This window comes from Balaenoptera acutorostrata, chromosome 14 (genome assembly GCF_949987535.1).
Source record: "Balaenoptera acutorostrata chromosome 14, mBalAcu1.1, whole genome shotgun sequence".
NCBI lineage: Eukaryota > Metazoa > Chordata > Mammalia > Artiodactyla > Balaenopteridae > Balaenoptera > Balaenoptera acutorostrata.
Window position 1 is genome coordinate 51,802,057 of NC_080077.1, and position 19,717 is coordinate 51,821,773.

A 19,717-nucleotide genomic window follows, 5' to 3' on the forward strand; every position below is an offset into this window, starting at 1 on the left:
TTACTAGCAAAATTCCAATTCCTTAAAGACTTAAAACCACCTACACCAAGCACTGTGCCACCCAGAGCACCCTCCGGCCTAACCTCCAGATGGCAGTGGCCTCCGACCCAACCTGGGGCCGCAGCCTCACAGGGGCCTAAACTCCCACTTTTAGTGTTGCCTGGTGGTCCAAGGCAGCAAGATTATCTGTCTATGAAAGCACAATCTTATGGCAGCAAGTGCCTCTAGCTCTCTAGCCAAAACTAATCAAGTTAAAGTTCCTCAAGTCACTTACATACTGTTGAAATGAGTGACTCTCAATCCAATAGGTTAATTAACAAATTTTTAAAAAATCCAGTGTGAAATTCAAGTCAGATAATTTAGAAAAACGGGTGAGGTCATCTATCATATATGACACAGAATTTCACTCATTTTCTCATATACATTAACAGAACACAGACATCTATATTAGTGTTCTGCTCTCAAGAAGCTGCTTATTTCAATAATGGTAACATTTTTCAAAATATTTTTTATATCCTCTTGTTCATTTACATCTGTAAACGGTTCATAAACCAGACCAAAATAAATCGGTTTTATGACTATAGAGATACATTCTTTTAAACACAGTTAGAAAAAGCATAAATAAAATAATCAGCATAATAGACAGGAAGAGTAAATGACTCTGAGATCAAACCCACTTACTAGTTATGTGAACTTGGGTGGGCCATTTACTTCTTTGAACTTGACCAGCTATCAAATGGAGACAGCAGTTCCCTTCTTGCAGGGACACTGATGTATATACAAGTCTTCTTATGGAGATTCAAGATATGCTAGCTCCCTCCCTAGCATATCTCGGTAAGCTGCTCACCCTTTACGTTTTTACCAGATTTGGTTCCACGTTACTTTTAAGTCTCAAAAGCTAAGGCCCTAGACCCTGAGGCAACCTTGCTGGAAAAAAGATCCCGAATTCAGAGGGGTTTATTCTGAAGGAGACAACACTCATCTATCTGTATAAATTATGTTATATTTGTTTAATAAAGAGTCGCTTTACTTTTAGTCTCCTTAATTTGTTGCAAAATATTCATAAGAATGTGACTTAGGCCATGAAACTAATAGTAACAAAAAAATCTAAGAGTATGATATAGGCAAATAAATGCTTTACATTTAATTATGAAAGATGAAATACATAAGTATAACCTTCTCAATACTGAATGTGGATTCAAGGTTTTCTTATCTCAAAATGTCTGTACTCTGCAGGTACCTTGCATCTGAAACAAAGATTGAGAAGTCTGCCAAATAATAATAATGCAGACAAAGTAAATGGCTGCTTTTACAGATGCCTTAACTATTAGAAATGTTTTGGGTACTAAATAAACGGTCTTAGAAAATGTGGTTTTGCAACGCTAATTTTTATCCAGAAGGGAATAACTGAATCATCTCTGGATGGCAAGATAAATCCCCTTAACTGCTCCTTGATAAAAGGCATTATTTTCCTAGTGCAAAATTAGTCATTGTTTGCATAATAAAAAATTAGTTCCATTTTACTACTGACCTTTACTAAATTATGTATCCCATTTAAACATATACTTCATTGGACTACTTAAAATATAAAGTGATGCGTGTGAAGCATTTTTAATTCTCCAAGGGAAAATGAAACAAGCCATCAATTTCTATCATGCCAGGTTCTACAAAATGTTCTTTCACTTTGTGGAGCAAAATGGCTTTTTTGAAGCACAAGAGTAAAAATTTTTTCTTGTAAAATTCACTTCATTTTATAATTCAGAGAAGGTTGCAAGTGGGTTTAAATCTTCACTTGAGAACCTTACCTCCCTCAAGTTTTGTGTCATAATACTAGCCAGTGACTGGGGTATAACCAAGGTACTGGAAAAGTCAGATTTCAAGATCTGTCCTGTTTGAGAAAACTGCTAGAGTCCCTTGAAGACTGAAAGACTATTTTCATAGAACAACCCAATCAAAGAAGACAAACCCCCTAGAATATTTAAGGGGTCTGGCTGGCCTTGACTCTCATCCCAGCACAGTGGGCCCTGACCAATTTCTGACCTGGCTCCTCCGATCACCAGCTGGGAAGGGAGGGTCCCACTCTACATGAAGACTGGAAAAGGGGGACCAAGACCTCCCATCTCAGAAAGTTGCTATGATTTAATCTGTAAGGCAACAGAACACACACACACACACAGAGACCTCTTGGAAGTTCCAAAGCAAATACGTATTAAAAATTCCCCCAAGCACATAACCTTTGGATGTGGCAATTGTAGGTGCATTTCTATTACTATGATTTTCTCCACAGGTCCTCTGGGCTCCTCTGTCACTCCCAGCATGTGATTCACTGCTGTAATGTCACCCTTCCGTTTCAGAAACAGTGAAAGAAAACACACTGCTTTGACATTCACATTCTGCTCTTTCTTACCCTGGACCTCCCCTAGTCCAAAGGTATATATGGGCTTCTAAGTCCCTTTCTTTTTAAAATATATTCAGTTTTGTTTTACTTGTCAAATACTTGGAACACAGTTCCTATAAAATACAAAAATGGGCTGAAACTCATCTATGCTGTGAGAAGTCAGGACGGTGGTCACCCTGGGAAGGTGGTTTCTGGGGTGCTGGTAACGACCTGTTTTTTTCTTCTTCAATGCTGGTTACCGAGTCTGTTGAGTTTGCGTAAATTTATCAAGCTGTACTCTTATGATCTGTGTCTTTTCAGTATGTCAATAAAAAGTTTAATTAATAAAAATACTTGGGGACTTCCCTGGCGGTCCAGTGGTTAAGACTCCATGCTTCCACTGCAGGGGGCATGGGTTCCATCCCTGGTCGGGGAACTAAGATACCGCATACTGCATGGTGCGGCCAAAAAAAAAAAAAACTTGGAGCTTAAATAACTAGGCTTTGTAAGTTTCAGAAACATAAGGAGAACTCTGTTTTGACAATGATAATGATGAAAGACAAAATTTCCTATTTCCTCAATCTCTTTTCCTACTTTATACAGCCCTATAAATCGGAACAGCAGCTAACTAACCCAAGTGGCAGAATGGAAATGGAAATAACTATCACTACACAACAGCCCCACGTCTCAGAGCTGTCATGGGAAGGGGGAGAGCTGCTGAGAAAGAGAAAGCTGTGCACGGCACACCTACATAGAAGATGGATATAAATGCTCATGGCAGACTGCAAACTGCAGTGCTTTCCCCTGATTTATAAGATTACAGGTGCTAACGGGAACCCTGGTGAGCCGGGACCAGGAGTGTCAGTTCTCCTGTCATTCTCAGAAGCCCAGGGCGCTTCTGAGTGTAGGCAGCCCACCCCTGCTGGAGGCTGTGGGAGGAGCACAGGCCGGATACGGGGAGGGGGTGGGGACGGAGGATCGGGGGTCGGGGGTGGGGGGGGGGGAGGGGACAGAGGGAGCGGTCAGCCTACAAGTGCAAAGAGTTGAGAGGATTTGTTAAATGTAGGAGCTGGAATGGGTCCCTCTTCCCAGCCTGACTGCTGGGTGAGGAACTATTAAAAGGCAAACCAGCCTGAGAAAGTGTCCCAGATCCAAAAAGTGCTGAAATTCAATTGTTTAGGTCGTCATAAGTTCTTTCAGCAACTGCATCCTTAAGGGACTTAAGTATGTACCACTCCTCCCCCACCCTCTAGGGGTCGTTATCCCTCTCCCTCTCCCTGGGCTCCCATTGCCCCTGATCTCCTCTCTTTGTCAATTTAGTGGTCACCAGACTCAAAGGGTTCTTTAAAAGGTCTAGTGGAAAGGAGAAAAGGTGGAAGGGGAGGTAGTTATGAGGCCACTTTCAGGTTTTATTGACTGGGAGCTCCAAACTTTAATTATGGTTTAAAACGAAATATACCTGAGACCGTTAAATAATCCACTCTACCAAAAAAACTCAAACTAACGGAGTTATTCTTAGCCTGATTTGCACATAGCACCCAACCACTCTGCAGTAAAGAAATTTAACTGCAGTGATCCTAAACAGAGGCAAATGCCAACATTATCTTTGCCTAACACCTAATCCTGCAGTCCAAGAACTATACTTTGACAGGGACCATGTGAACTCTAGAAATTGAGATTTTTTAGGAAAGAGTGAGTGCCCCCAAATTACAGCAATATTAAAAACAAAGCATAGGGGAGGAGGGAGAAGATGGCGGAAGAGTAAGACGCGGAGATCAGCTTCCTTCCCACAGATACAGTAGAAATACATCTACACGTGGAACTGCTCCTACAGAACACCCACTGAACGCTGGCAGAAAACGTCCGACCTCCAAAAAGGCAAGAAACTCCCCCCGTACTTGGGTAGGGCAAAAGAAAAAAGAAATAACAGAGACAAAAGAATAGGGACGGCACCTGCACCAGTGGGAGGGAGCTGTGAAGGAGGAAAGGTTTCCACGCACTAGGAAGCCCCTTCGCGGGCGGAGACTGCGGGTGGCGGAGGGGGGAAGCTTTGGAGCCACGGAGGAGAGCGCAGCCACAGGGGTGCGGAGGGCAAAGCGGAGAGGTTCCCGCACCCCGCACGGAGGATCAGTGCCGACCAGCACTCACCAGCCCGAGAGGCTTGTCTGCTCACCCGGCGGGGCGGGCGGGGCTGGGAGCTGAGGCTCGGGCTTCGGTTGGATCGCAGGGAGAGGACTGGGACTGGCGGCGTGAACACAGCCTGAAGGGGTTAGCGCACCACAGCTAGCCCGGAGGGAGTCCGGGGAAAAAGTCTGCAGCTGCCGAAGAGGCAAGAGACTTTTTCTTCCCTCTGTGTTTCCTGGTGCGCGAGGAGAGGGGATTCAGAGCACCGCCTAAACGAACTCCAGAGACTGGCGCGAGCCGCAGCTATCAGCGCGGACCCCACAGCAACAGGGGCACAGAGGAAAAAACGGAGAGATTCCCGCACAGAGGCTCGGCGCCGAGTAGCACTCAGCAGCCCGAGAGGCTTGTCTGCTCACCCGCTGGGGCGGGCGGGGCTGGGAGCTGAGGCTCGGGCTTCGGTTGGATCGCAGGGAGAGGACTGGGGCTGGCAGCGTGAACACAGCCTGAAGGGTTTAGTGCACCACAGGTGGCCGGAAGTGAGTCCGGGAAAAAGTCTGCAGCTGCCGAAGAGGCAAGAGACTTTTTCTTGCCTCTTTGTTTCGCGGCGGGCAAGGAGAGGGGATTCAGAGCGCCGCCTAAACGAACTCCAGAGAAGGGCGCGAGCCGCGGCGAACAGCGCGGACCCCAGAGACGGGCGTGAGACGCTGGGGCTGCTGCTGCCGCCTCCAAAAAGCCTGTGTGTGAGCACAGGTCACTCTCCACACCGCCCCTCCTGGTAGCCTGTGCAGCCCGCCACTGCCAGGGTCCCGGGATCCGGGGACAAGATCCCCGGGAGAACGCACTGCGCGCCTCGGGCTGCTGCAACGTCACGCAGGCCTCGGCCGCCCGCAGGCTCGCCCCGCCTCCTCTGTACCCCTCCCTCCCCGCGGCCTGGGTGAGCCAGAGCCCCCGAAGCAGCTGCTCCTTTAACCCCGTCCTGTCTGGGCGGGGAACAGACGCCCTCAGGCGACCTACACGCAGAGGAGGGTCCAAATCCAAAGCTGAACCCCAGGAGCTGTGCGAACAGGGAAGAGAAGGGGAAATCTCTCCCAGCAGCCTCAGAAGCAGCGGATTAAAGCTCCACAAACAACGTGATGTGCCTGCATCTGCTGAACACCTGAATAGACAACGAATCAGCCCAAATTCAGGAGGGGGACTCTGGGAGCAGGAGATATTAATGTTGCCCCTTTTCCTTTTTTTTGTGAGTGTATATGTATATGCTTCTGGGTGAGATTTTGTCTGTATAGCTTTGCTTTACAATAGCTTTATTTTACTTCACTATATTATAGCCTCTTTCTTTCTTTCTTTCTATTTTTTCTCCCTTTTACTCTGAGCTGTGTGGACGAAAGGCTCTTGGTGCTCCAGCCAGGCATCAGGGCCGTGCCTCTGAGGTGGGAGAGCCAACTTCAGAACACTGGTCCACAAGAGACCTCCCAGCTCCACGTAATACCAAACGGCAAAAATCTCCCAGAGATCTCCATCTCAACATCAAGACCCAGCTTCACCCAACGACCAGCAAGCTACAGTGCTGGACACCCTATGCCAAACAACTAGCTAGACAGGAACACAACCCCATCCATTAGCAGAGAGGCTGCCTAAAATCATAATAAGGCCACAGACACCCCAAAATACACCACCAGACGTGGACGTGCCCACCAGAAAGACAAGATCTAGCCTCATCCACCAGAACTCAGGCACTAGTTCCCTCCACCAGGAAGCCTACACAACCCACTGAACCAGCCTTAGCCACTGGGGACAGATACCAAAAACAACGGGAACTACGAACCTGCAGCCTGTGAAAAGGAGACCCCAAACACAGTAAGATAGGCAAAATGAGACGACAGAAAAACACACAGCAGATGAAGGAGCAGGCTCAAAACACACTGGACTTAACAAATGAAGAGGAAATAGGTAGTCTACCTGAAAAAGAATTCAGAATAATGATAGTAAGGATGATCCAAAATCTTGGAAATAGAATAGACAAAATGCAAGAAACATTTAACAAGGATGTAGAAGAACTAAAGAGGAACCAAGCAATGATGAAGAACACAATAAATGAAATTAAAAATACTCTAGATGGGATCAATAGTAGAATAACTGAGGCAGAAGAAAGGATAAGTGACCTGGAAGATAAAATGGTGGAAATAACTACTACAGAGCAGGATAAAGAAAAAAGAATGAAAAGAACTGAGGACAGTCTCAGGGACCTCTGGGACAACATTAAACGCTCCAACATTCGAATTATAGGGGTACCAGAGGAAGAAGAGAAAAAGAAAGGGACTGAGAAAATTTTTGAAGAGATTATAGTTGAAAACTTCCCTAATATGGGAAAGGAAATAGTTAATCAAGTCCTGGAAGCACAGACAGTCCCATACAGGATAAACCCAAGGAGGAACACGCCAAGACACATATTAATCAAACTGTCAAAAATTAAATATAAGGAAAACATATTAAAGGCAGCAAGGGAAAAAAAACAAATAACACACAAGGGAATCCCCATAAGGTTAACATCTGATCTATCAGCAGAAACTCTGCAAGCCAGAAGGGAGTGGCAGGATATACTTAAAGTCATGAAGGAGAAAAACCTACAACCAAGATTACTCTACCCAGCAAGGATCTCATTCAGATTCGATGGAGAAATTAAAACCTTTACAGACAAGCAAAAGCTGAGAGAGTTCAGCACCACCAAACCAGCTTTACAACAAATGCTAAAGGAACTTCTCTAGGCAAGAAACACAAGAGAAGGAAAACACCTACAATAACAAACCCAATACATTTAAGAAAATGGGAATAGGAACATACATATCGATAATTACCTTGAATGTAAATGGATTAAATGCTCCCACCAAAAGACACAGGCTGGCTGAATGGATACAAAAACAAGACCCATATATATGCTGTCTACAAGAGACCCACTTCAGACCTAGAGACACATACAGACTGAAAGTGAGGGGATGGAAAAAGATATTCCATGCAAATGGAAATCAAAAGAAAGCTGGAGTAGCAATTCTCATATCAGACAAAATAGACTTTAAAATAAAGACTATTACAAGAGACAAAGAAGGACACTATATAATGATCAAGGGATCGATCCAAGAGGAAGGTATAACAATTGTAAATATTTATGCACCCAACATAGGAGCACCTCAATACATAAGGCAAATACTAACAGCCATAAAAGGGGAAATTGACAGCAACACAATCATAGTAGGGGACTTTAACACCCCACTTTCACCAATGGACAGATCATCCAAAATGAAAATAAATAAGGAAACACAAGCTTTAAATGATACATTAAACAAGATGGACTTAATTGATATTTATAGGACATTCCACCCAAAAACAACAGAATACACATTTTTCTCAAGTGCTCATGGAACATTCTCCAGGATAGATCATATCTTGGGTCACAAATCAAGCCTTGGTAAATTTAAGAAAATTGAAATCGTATCAAGTATCTTTTCCGACCACAACGCTATGAGACTAGATATCAATTACAGGAAAAGATCTGTAAAAAATACAAACACATGGAGGCTACACAATACATTACTTAATAACGAAGTGATTACTGAAGAAATCAAAGGGGAAATCAAAAAATACCTAGAAACAAATGACAACGGAGACACGACGACCCAAAACCTATGGGACGCAGCAAAAGCAGTGCTAAGAGGGAAGTTTATAGCAATACAAGCCTACCTCAAGAAACAGGAAACATCTCGAATAAACAACCTAACCTTGCACCTAAAGCAATTAGAGAAAGAAGAACAAAAAAACCCCAAAGCCAGCAGAAGGAAAGAAATTATAAAGATCAGGTCAGAAATAAATGAAAAAGAAATGAAGGAAACAATAGCAAAAATCAATGAAACTAAAAGCTGGTTCTTTGAGAAGATAAACAAAATTGATAAACCATTAGCCAGACTCATCAAGAAAAAAAGGGAGAAGACCCAGATCAATAGAATTAGAAATGAAAAAGGAGAAGTAACCACTGACACTGCAGAAATACAAACGATCATGAGAGATTACTACAAGCAACTCTATGCCAATAAAATGGACAACCTGGAAGAAATGGACAGATTCTTAGAAATGCACAAACTGCCGAGACTGAACCAGGAAGAAATAGAAAATATGAACAGACCAATCACAAGCACTGAAATTGAAACTGTGATTAAAAACCTTCCAACAAACAAAAGCCCAGGACCAGATGGCTTCACAGGGGAATTCTATCAAACATTTAGAGAAGAGCTAACACCTATCCTTCTCAAACTCTTCCAAAATATTGCAGAGGGAGGAACACTCCCAAACTCATTCTACGAGGCCACCATCACCCTGATACCAAAACCAGACAAAGATGTCACAAAGAAAGAAAACTACAGGCCAATATCACTGATGAACATAGATGCAAAAATCCTCAACAAAATACTAGCAAACAGAATCCAACAGCACATTAAAAGGATCATACACCATGATCAAGTGGGGTTTATCCCAGGAATGCAAGGATTCTTCAATATACGCAAATCAATCAATGTGATACACCATATTAACAAATTGAAGGAGAAAAACCATATGATCATCTCAATAGATGCAGAGAAAGCTTTCGACAAAATTCAACACCCATTTATGATAAAAGCCCTGCAGAAAGTAGGCATAGAGGGAACTTTCCTCAACATAATAAAGGCCATATATGACAAACCCACAGCCAACATTGTCCTCAATGGTGAAAAACTGAAACCATTTCCACTAAGATCAGGAACAAGACAAGGTTGCCCACTCTCACCACTATTATTCAACATAGTTCTGAAAGTCCTAGCCACAGCAATCAGAGAAGACAAAGAAATAAAAGGAATCCAAATCGGAAAAGAAGAAGTAAAGCTGTCACTATTTGCAGATGACATGATACTATACATAGAGAATCCTAAAGAAGCTACCAGAAAACTCCTAGAGCTAATCAATGAATTTGGTAAAGTAGCAGGATACAAAATTAATGTACAGAAATCTCTTGCATTTCTATACACTAATGACGAAAAATCTGAAAGTGAAATTAAGAAAACACTCCCATTTACCATTGCAACAAAAAGAATAAAATATCTAGGAATAAACCTACCTAAGGAGACAAAAGACCTGTATGCAGAAAATTATAAGACACTGATGAAAGAAATTAAAGATGATACAAATAGAGGGAGAGATATACCATGTTCCTGGATTGGAAGAATCAACATTGTGAAAATGACTCTACTTCCCAAAGCAATCTACAGATTCAATGCAATCCCTATCAAACTACCACTGGCATTTTTCACAGAACTAGAACAAAAAATTTCACAATTTGTATGGAAACACAAAAGACCCCGAATAGCCAAAGCCATCTTGAGAACGAAAAATGGAGCTGGGGGAATCAGGCTCCCTGACTTCAGACTATATTACAAAGCTTCAGTAATCAAGACAGTTTGGTACTGGCACAAAAACAGAAATATAGATCAATGGAACAGGATAGAAAGCCCAGAGATAAACCCACATACATATGGTCAACTTATCTTTGATAAAGGAGGCAAGCATATACAGTGGAGAAAAGACAGCCTCTTCAATAAGTGGTGCTGGGAAAATTGGACAGGAACATGTAAAAGTATGAAATTAGAACACTCCCTGACACCATGCTCAAAAATAAACTCAAAATGGATTAAAGACCTAAGTGTAAGGGCAGACACTATCAAACTCTTAGAGGAAAACATAGGCAGAACACTCTATGACATACATCACAGCAAGATTCTTTTTGACCCAGCTCCCAGAGAAATGGAAATAAGAACACAAATAAACAAATGGGACCTAATGAAACTTAAAAGCTTTTGCACAGCAAAGGAAACCATAAACAAGACCAAAAGACAACCCTCAGAATGGGAGAAAATATTTGCAAATGAAGCAACTGACAAAGGATTAATCTCCAAGATTTACAAGCAGCTCATGCAGCTCAATAACAAAAAAACGAACAACCCAATCCAAAAATGGGCAGAAGATCTAAATAGACATTTCTCCAAAGAAGATATACAGATGGCCTACAGACACATGAAAGAATGCTCAACATCATTAATCATTAGAGAAATGCAAATCAAAACTACAATGAGATATCATCTCACACCGGTCAGAATGGCCATCATCAAAAAATCTAGAAACAATAAATGCTGGAGAGGGTGTGGAGGAAAGGGAACACTCTTGCACTGTTGGTGGGAATGTAAATTGATACAGCCACTATGGAGAACAGTATGGAGGTTCCTTAAAAAACTACAAATAGAACTACCATACGACCCAGCAATCCCACTACTGGGCATATACCCTGAGAAAACCATAGGTCAAAAAGAGTCATGTACCAAAATGTTCATTGCAGCTCTATTTACAATAGCCAGGACATGGAAGCAACCTAAATGTCCATCGACAGATGAATGGATAAAGAAGATGTGGCCCATATATACAATGGAATATTACTCAGCCATAAAAAGAAACGAAATTGAGTTATTTGTAATGAGGTGGATGGAGTTAGAGTCTGTCATACAGAGTGAAGTAAGTCAGAAAGAGAAAAACAAATACAGTATGCTAACACATATATACGAATCTAAGGGAAAAAAAAAAAAAAGGCCATGAAGAACCTAGTGGCAAGACGGGAATAAAGACACAGACCTACTAGAGAATGGACTTGAGGATATGGGGAGGGGGTGGGGTGAGATGTGACAGGGTAAGAGAGTGTCATGGACATATATACACTACCAAATGTAAAATAGATAACTAGTGGGAAGCAGCCGCACAGCACAGGGAGATCAGCTCGGTGCTTTGTGACCACCTAGAGGGGTGGGATGGGGAGGGTGGGAGGGAGGGAGATGCAAGAGGGAAGAGAAATGGGAACATATTGTATATGTATAACTGATTCACTTTGTTATAAAGCAGAAGCTAACACACTATTGTAAGGCAATTATACTTCAATAAAGATGTTTAAAAAAAAAAAAAAACAAAGCATAGGAGTCAAATGACAGAACTGTAGAATGGAGAGCCACTCTTCAACAAGGCAGACCCACTGGGCTGCTAAACCGGGGGCCCTCTCGCTGTTGCTGGCTCAAAACCCAAGTGGTTTCCAAGGCTGTAGGTGCAAGAAGCCATATGTCAACGATGGCTGACAAAGTACAATACTTATTGCACACTGGTTCATGCTTCCTATTTTGGAATCTTATTTTTGTCATCTGCAATATAAGAACAAGTATAATCTTCCTCACAGAGGCATTTTGATGAGTACCTTGGGAATATATGATGCATTTTGAAACAACTGGGGTCATTTGGGCATGGACTATACATTAAATGATACTACTGAGTAATGTTAATTCTCTGAGCTGTGATGATAGCATTGTGGTGTAGGAGACTGTCCCTGTTCATATGAGATGCATGCTTAAATTCTAGTGGAAAAAGTCTTATAAGGTCTACAACTTACTTTAAAATAGTTCATCAGAAACAAACATACGCACACACAAACATACACACACATAAACAGTAATAAAAATTGAGAAACAGCTTGACTGATGCCCCAGTTATGAAAGTGTAAGGAATTGGTATCACCGGGTACTTGCGGTAGCAGGGGCATAAAGGGGGGGGGGGTGCCTAAGGAAAATTGGTTGAAAGTCTGCGTAACTCCTTCCCTCCCAGCTCTACGCAGTCAGGCTACTGAACCCAGGATTTGTTGGGGAGTTTGTTCTTTGGAGAGGATGAAACAGAGGGTCTCTGAATCAGGCTAACCAGGCACAGTCAAGAGTCAGGGTACTTAATGTAAACATAGATATTAACTGAATATTTACATACGGAATGCTAGGCATTCCTACCTTCTTCCTCCTGGCTCCTAGAAGTTAGTGTATGTATGGTCAGGCCACTCAAGATGACTGATCTCTTGCTCTCTGTACATCCCCTGCATGAGCAGCATCTGCTTCACCTAAACCCTACTCACATGACTGACCTTCCTACGTATTTGCCCCGACCCAGCTGGTGATTGTTCTAGTCTTTAGATCAGAACATCTCCACCTGATAGCTTATCAAAGGGGAAGTGAAGGGCATGCACCTCTGCTGGTTTCCCTGGTAACTAATGAGCCAGAGAAATTGCCCCCTATAACTGATGTCTCTGTTGCCGACTCTGGGCTCTTTCTTCAGTCTTAAAGCTGAGCAAGCGCAGGCGTTGCAGGCCTGCAGGGTGCAGCCCAACAGTTAGCAACCAGCCTTTATCCTCCAAGAAATATTCTACAGAGAACTGAGCAGCCCACAAGGAAAGCCCTAAAGATATTGCTATTGAGGGTCTCACAAACAACACAGCCCAGCCAAATCCCCCTAAATGTAGGTTTGGGTAGGTATCACCTGTGGGTTGACCAACCCATTCCACATGCTTCCACTCTCAAATAAGAACAGGCAAACAAGCAGCATGAGCTATCAGAGGAAAGTCTCTGTTATGAAAAAAGAGAGACCAAGGCAAATATAAAACTGCAACAGAGAAACAGAGGACAGACCATGTGAAGACACAGGAAGAAGATGGCCATCTATAAGCCAAGAAGAAAGATCTCAGAAAAAGTCAACCCTGCTGCCAGTTTGATCTTGAACTTCTAATCTTCATAACTGTGAGAAAATAAATTTCTCTTTTTTAAGCCCTCCCCGCAACACATACAAAAGCAAGAGATTTTAAAAGAAGAAAACAATTAAAAAAATCAAAACTACCATTAATATACTGAGATAAGATGCTACAACCATGAAATAAGAACAGAATACTATATATTTTAAAAAAAGATAATTTAGAGGGGGAAAAGCTTTAGGAAATTAAAAATATCATAGCAGAAATGAAAAGGACTCAGTAAAAGGATTAGAAGATAAAGCCTCATCCAAAAAATGATGAGAACCAGAAAAGAGAAAATAAGAAAATTGAAGGGCCAGTCCAGGGCATCCTACATTCGAATAATAAATTCCAGAAAGGGCAAAAAGAACAGAAAAGAGGGGAAGACACACCAAAATAATTCAAGGACATTTCCCAGAGCTGAAGGGTACAAGATTTCACATTGAAAGTGCTCAGCATCAGGACATTTCAGAACACTGGGAACAAAAAGAAAAAATCCTACAAACTTCCAGAGAGAAAAAACAGCAGTCAAGGTCTCAAATAATTCATTTCCCATACACCCTTTCTCAAGAAGCTATTGGAGGGAGTACTCTGCGAAAACAAGAGTAAATCAAGAAAAAGGAGGACTTGGGATACAGGAAATACAAAAGCCAGCACAGGAAGGAGTAGCAAGCTGTGTGCAGATGCCCAGGGCAAGTGGTCCAGGAGGGAGTGTGAAAAGTTCTCCAAGGAGATGAATCAATACCTCATGTGTCTGAATATATGAAGGAAATTTAGGCCACTGGAGAAGAGTTTGGAGTTGAAACAATAATAATACAAAACTAAAAAAGCAAGGCAATTATTAACACCAGGGAAAACAAAGAGTGGTGCAGGGAAGGAGAAGTAATCATCATTAATCATCATTAGTTCAAGGCTCAGCTATAAACAGGATTTATATAATCACAGTCAGAGAAATGGGATCTAACCAAAATTATGATATATCTATATTGGGAGTAGCAGTGGGGACAGAAAGGGTGAATGTGTTGTGAAGAGGTGTGTGGGAAGACAGACAAGGGTTAAATCTTCATCTTCCCTAGCAGGAAGTCATTAGATAATTCCTCAAGCTCCTAAGTCAGAGAGCAGCAAGACACTGTGTTATTTAAAAATTTGGATGTAAATACCAAAAGAATGTGCCAAAAGAGTTTAAAGTGAGAGCCACTGGGGAGTGGAGAATGAAAAATAAGGGGATGGAAGACTGCTGGAGGGTTTTTTTGGTAACAAGTCTTTGATTGTGTACATGCATCTGTAATTTATTTGTATATGTAACTCTGAAAATAAAATACATATGCATAATTTAAAAGATACTGTGAAACATTCTGTTTGCCAGGTTACTATATATCTCTAAAATTCCTCTTTATTATGAAACTATAGGTGAATAATAAATGTGTTTCATTAGATACAAACCATTATATTCGAAAAAGTATAAAAGAATTTGCTTTCATATTAAATTATTAATACATTTAGGTCTATGTATCATTTTCTTAGCATGTATAAGTGCTGATTCCAAGTACTGGGGCCAATTCCACTTCATAGCACCCGTGGTAATATAAAGTACTCACAAGCTCTAGTGGACTGAGACGTGTGCCAAAGATGGGCCTGGAATCAGAGGACTCAAAACTGGATGCATGGATGCTAGCACAGGAGACGGAACAGAAGTGTTAGTTTGTAAAGAATCATTTTTTTAAATTTCTAGTATATTTTAGTTAACTCTAGCCCCCAAACAAGTAAAAGCGTTCAATGCATAAGCCTTGAGGAAGAAGCAATTTTTAAAAATCATAGTACTTTAAACATTTTATTAACAACTCTTTTCTTGCTTTTAGGAGGATTGTAAATATTGAATAATGAAAAGAAGGAATGTATATTGTGATTTTTTTTAAAGCTTTGTTCATATCACTTTATAAAGTTGGTATGACAATCATTATTAACCATTTCAAACCAAAGCAACTTCTTGGACCCAAGGTCTGGAGATACCTTTAGAAATCTTGAACAGATATAAGAGGTATAATTAGCAGAAGTCACACCTAGAAAAGCAACTATCCATAACTAGAATTAAGGGAAAATGTCATCTGGTTCCTACTTGAGTGTATAGGCAAGAGAAATTTTAAATACCTGAAGGAAGACGGGGGTCTATTTTCTGGTGTTCTTGAAGATGCATGTCCAAATAGTTTTCTTTGGTCTTCCCGTGGTGTAAATGGTCTTTGGGTCCTAAGAGTTCTTAAGGCATTTCGTGCTTCACTTATGATTTCTGCACTAGTCTTCTGCTCGGACACTGAAGGTCGGTAAAACGGATCTAGCTTTTCTAACTTTTTATCATTTGGAGACAACATCTTTCCTTATAAAGTGCAATGTTCTTCAGGTAGACACCACACCCTGCAAATATAGGGTAAAAAATATCAACTATTTTCATCCAGTCATTTAGAAAGGAGTGCTCAAACCCAACCATTAAACCATTCCTGTATATTAAACTTGAAAAAAAAAATCACAACCTTTAATTAAAAATCTACCACGCAGTTACACTTAGAAGATCAGGAAGGGAAAAGAGCTTTCAAAAAAATAGGTTGACGTGCACAGCGATGCCTTTGGGAATACATGCGATTGAGGGAAATGACGTGCAGGGAAGAGACCTAGAGTGAAAGCTAAACCTGGAGAGAAAGAGGATAAATCGTGAAAGAAGACACCCCAGGAAGGGAAAACCATCTCATAGTCTCCAATCTATAAAAAACACACTGGGTGGCGGGGCAGAGGGGTTCTGCTAAAATGTTTAACGAAGTTTCCCTTTTTTTCCCACTGCCCTCCACACAAAATGCTAGTATAAGATTAAAGTTAGTCAGATGGGGCCTCTATCCAAACTCTATCAGCTTTATATAAATGTAGCTTGTAAACTTAGAGAAAGGTTCAGCCTTACATTTGCCTATGATATATTTGAATGAGTTGATTCAAATCACCTTCAATCTGAGATAATGTCCTACATGAATAAATACCGAATATCAATATCAAATGATCCTTTCCCAGGCCACCGCCCTCGGTTAAAAAGTTAAAGCCACACACAAGGGCCATGAGAATGCAGATCCTTCTTTATGCTCGTGTGTCCCATGGAGGCCTGGCTAACTTGGCAACACACCTCTGACAGCTCTACACTTTAAAATAGTCGAGATTTAAAAAACTTAATCCTAATCAGTATTTAGTGTTCATTAAAAAAAAAAAGTTGTATCTCCAGCGAGACTGAGGTCTGTAAATTATTCATATATTTCAGTTGCCCAATTTTAGAATAACTTCTGCAAAAAAGAAAAAAGTTTTGTGACATATGCCCAAGGAAACTAAAAAGACACCATTTCTGTAAGTAGAATCTACAGGTGATTCCTTAGACAACTAAAGAGGACTTGACTGTATTATGATTCTATACATTAAGGTGTTGCTTAACAACAGACAGCAAGAACATCTGTTTAGTTCTACCCTCCATAAGAGTTTTTGAGGAAAAGAATATGATAACTGCAAACAACATGCTGTTCCTTTCATATGGAAAGGCCAGGTGTTGAAGTAAAGCAGTTATAAATTACTAGATAAGCAATACTCTTCTAGGAATTTTTGATATAGGAGTTCCAATTTAAGCAAGGTCTCCGGAATTATGTACATTAGAACAATTAACAAAAACTGTGGCAGGCCTGGTACATTTACTTCTAATATATGATAGCCTCTTTACTACAAAATATTCAATGCTAATTATTAAAAATAAGTATAAAGTGTTTCATACACACTATATATATGTATTTATATATATAAATTTTTGATGCATAATAATACAAATTCAGAACCACAACATCTAACTTCAGTGTCCATGGCAAGTTTGTTTGCTGGTTTGTTTTTAAAAGGCCCACTGAAGTAAGAAAAGAAGACATATCAGTACAATGAACAAGTTTCTTCCAGAGATCAAATGAAGTTTGTGACGCCTTAGCCCCACGTGGCACTAATAAGTTTAGGGATGTCCAAAGGTGATCTGGCAAAACTAATTAAGATTAGAGAACGTGCTTTGGATGAGTAATAATGGACCATCATTCCTGACTAAGGTTGTCCTTGGCTGTATTTTAGTTTACATTGAAAACTATACCCTTTCATAGAGTAATGAAGGAGGCCAAATTCTAAGACCTCTGTAAATTATTTGGGCATACAGGAGTTTAGATTGATCAAATACTGCTGGAAAAGATGTACATAATGGGTTTAAAAATCTTTTTGTCTGTAAATTTTTACCACAAATTCTAACACAACTTTCTCTCTCCCTTTGCCTCTCTCTTCCCCACAAATCCCACCTTAGCAGCTATATTGTGAGAAACTGTTTCAATAATGTAGTAGCTGCTCAGTTAATCTATTATCATATCAATATTAATATATTAGTAACTAAATCAAACATGGAAATGTTCAATAATGCAAGTGAACTGAGTTAGAAGTGGGTTTTTTTGGGGGGGGGGGAGTATTTTCTTTATAATTATTAAATTACAAATTCTTATTAGAGATGGTTTTTGCCAATTTAAAAAACGATCAGAGTTTGAAAGCTTGTCTATTTATAGTAAAGTATGCCTGAACCATAACGCAATAGTATCACAGAAATTTTAACTTTACAAAAATTCTCCTGACAACTGGAACAAATCCACTCAGCTAGTATAGATGAACTGTTTCCTCCCCTTGGATCTCTGGGAACACAGACAGGAATAAACACTGTCTTCACTCTCAGGCAAGGACCAACCACTAATGCTAGCTCAACGTTTACTTTAATACCAAGCAGTGTGCTAAGTACTCTCAAGTACATCATCTCAATTAACTCTATGAGGCGGATAAAGTCTTAAGCAATAGCACGCACACACACGCACACACACAACCTAACACATATGCCCAGGGCTGATATTGAAACTATTACCCACTGGATTGGGTGGTAGAAGGTGGGGACTCAGAGGTGCCGGGGCTGTGGCTATTTACACACCAATATAGAAACATGCTGGTGTTCTCACAAGCAGAGCAGCTTTCTTGGTGTGAACCAGCTGGGTATCAGTCCTGCTTGTACCCACATGCTTTTATACAAGATAGAAACTGATGGGGGCAATACAAAAATAGAGATAAACTACCATGTGATTACGAAAGAGAAAGGGATTTCTGATTGGGAGGTGTCAGGCAGACATCCTGGAGGAGGTGATGCTTGAGCTAGGTTCTGGAAAATGGTCTGAATTTGAACAAATGACAACGGCCGACATTGGGGCTGGAATAGAGGAGGAATTTCCAACCAAGTCAATGAGTGAGTCAAGGCAGAGTATCAAGGACATATGGGGTGTGCGCTGGAGAGGAAGGAGCTCTGGAAATGAAGACTGGAGTTGTAGCAGAGACAGAACTGAATGGCAGGTCAAGAAAGTAAATAAAAGCTGATAAGCAAATTAAAAGATGTTGAGGCATGATGTGATGGCAGGAATGGGCAGGATGGAAAGGATGGAAAAAACTAGAAGGGACAAGATCAGGCAGTTTTTATATAACCACTCAGCTAACTCTTAGAGGTCCTCAAGAAAGCTTTCCTGGACATGCCTCTCCCACCCTCCCAGCCTCAACTAGGTGTCCCTCCGCCATACTCTGCACGGTCCCCCGTGGTCTCTGTTAGTACACCCACCCCTCCCTGGGTTAGAATTGCCTGCGCACCTGGTGTTGTCCCACCAGACTCTGAGCCTTAGCTCTTCACGTGAAGCACAGCTTAAAGTCAGCATTTGTATAATCGCTGGACTCCATTTTCAAATACAGACCCAAGCTAGAAAATATCCAGATGAAGGCTGCATGGCTTCTGAATTGGAGGCATTTGCTACAGTGGATTAAGAAAGCACATGGGACTTTATTTCAAATGGCATCTGATTCTTGATGCCATGGGGTAATATGAGATCAAATTTAGTCCCTTTTTGCTTTCTTGCTTTCACTTCAAGTTGCCCAGCATGGAGTAAGACTTGACAAATGTTGTGATTAGTGGATGGTGCACTGAAAGCCTGAAGTATAGGAGTGAAGGTGAAATAGAGGTAAGAATAGAGATGAGAACAAGTAAGGTGCACCAAGAACACAAGAACCAACAGGATTTGGCATCTGAGAGTGCAGGGAGGCGGCAGAGGTGACACTGGGTATGCAAACTTAGGGAGGTTGGGAGGGCAAGGTGACTTTTTAAAAGAAAACAGGAGGAGGGACTTCCCTGGTGGTCCAGTGGTTAAGACTCCGCACTTCCAAAGCAGGGGGCCTGGGTTCGATCCCTGGTCAGGGAACTAGATCCTGCATGCCACAGACCCCGGCACAGCCAAATAAATAAATATTTTTTTAAAAAATAAAAGAGGGCTTCCCTGGTGGCGCAGTGGTTGAGAATCTGCCTGCTAATGCAGGAGACACGGGTTCGAGCCCTGGTCTGGGAAGATCCCACATGCCACGGAGCGGCTGGGCCCGTGAGCCACAGCTGCTGAGCCTGCGCGTCTGGAGCCTGTGCCCCGCAACGGGAGGGGCCGCGATAGTGAAAG

The 19,717-nt window shown here is 41.5% G+C and overlaps 1 protein-coding gene across 5 annotated transcripts in view; it reads right to left on the reverse strand.

The window, feature by feature from the left end:
* The window catches only part of ARMC2 (armadillo repeat containing 2), a 258,731-nt gene that overhangs the window by 92,269 nt on the left and 146,745 nt on the right, over nt 1-19,717 (reverse strand). For 4 of the 5 annotated variants that reach the window (XM_007190659.2, XM_057528083.1, XM_007190660.2 and 1 more), the window contains 2 exons: nt 15,306-15,566; nt 14,756-14,828 (listed from right to left, as the gene is read on the reverse strand). In XM_007190659.2, the coding sequence (XP_007190721.2) occupies nt 14,756-14,828; nt 15,306-15,523 (291 nt within the window). In that variant the 5' untranslated portion in view covers nt 15,524-15,566. Of the gene's footprint in view, nt 1-14,755; nt 14,829-15,305; nt 15,567-19,717 lie in introns of those variants that run through there. The other variant, XM_057528084.1, reaches the window with a different exon arrangement.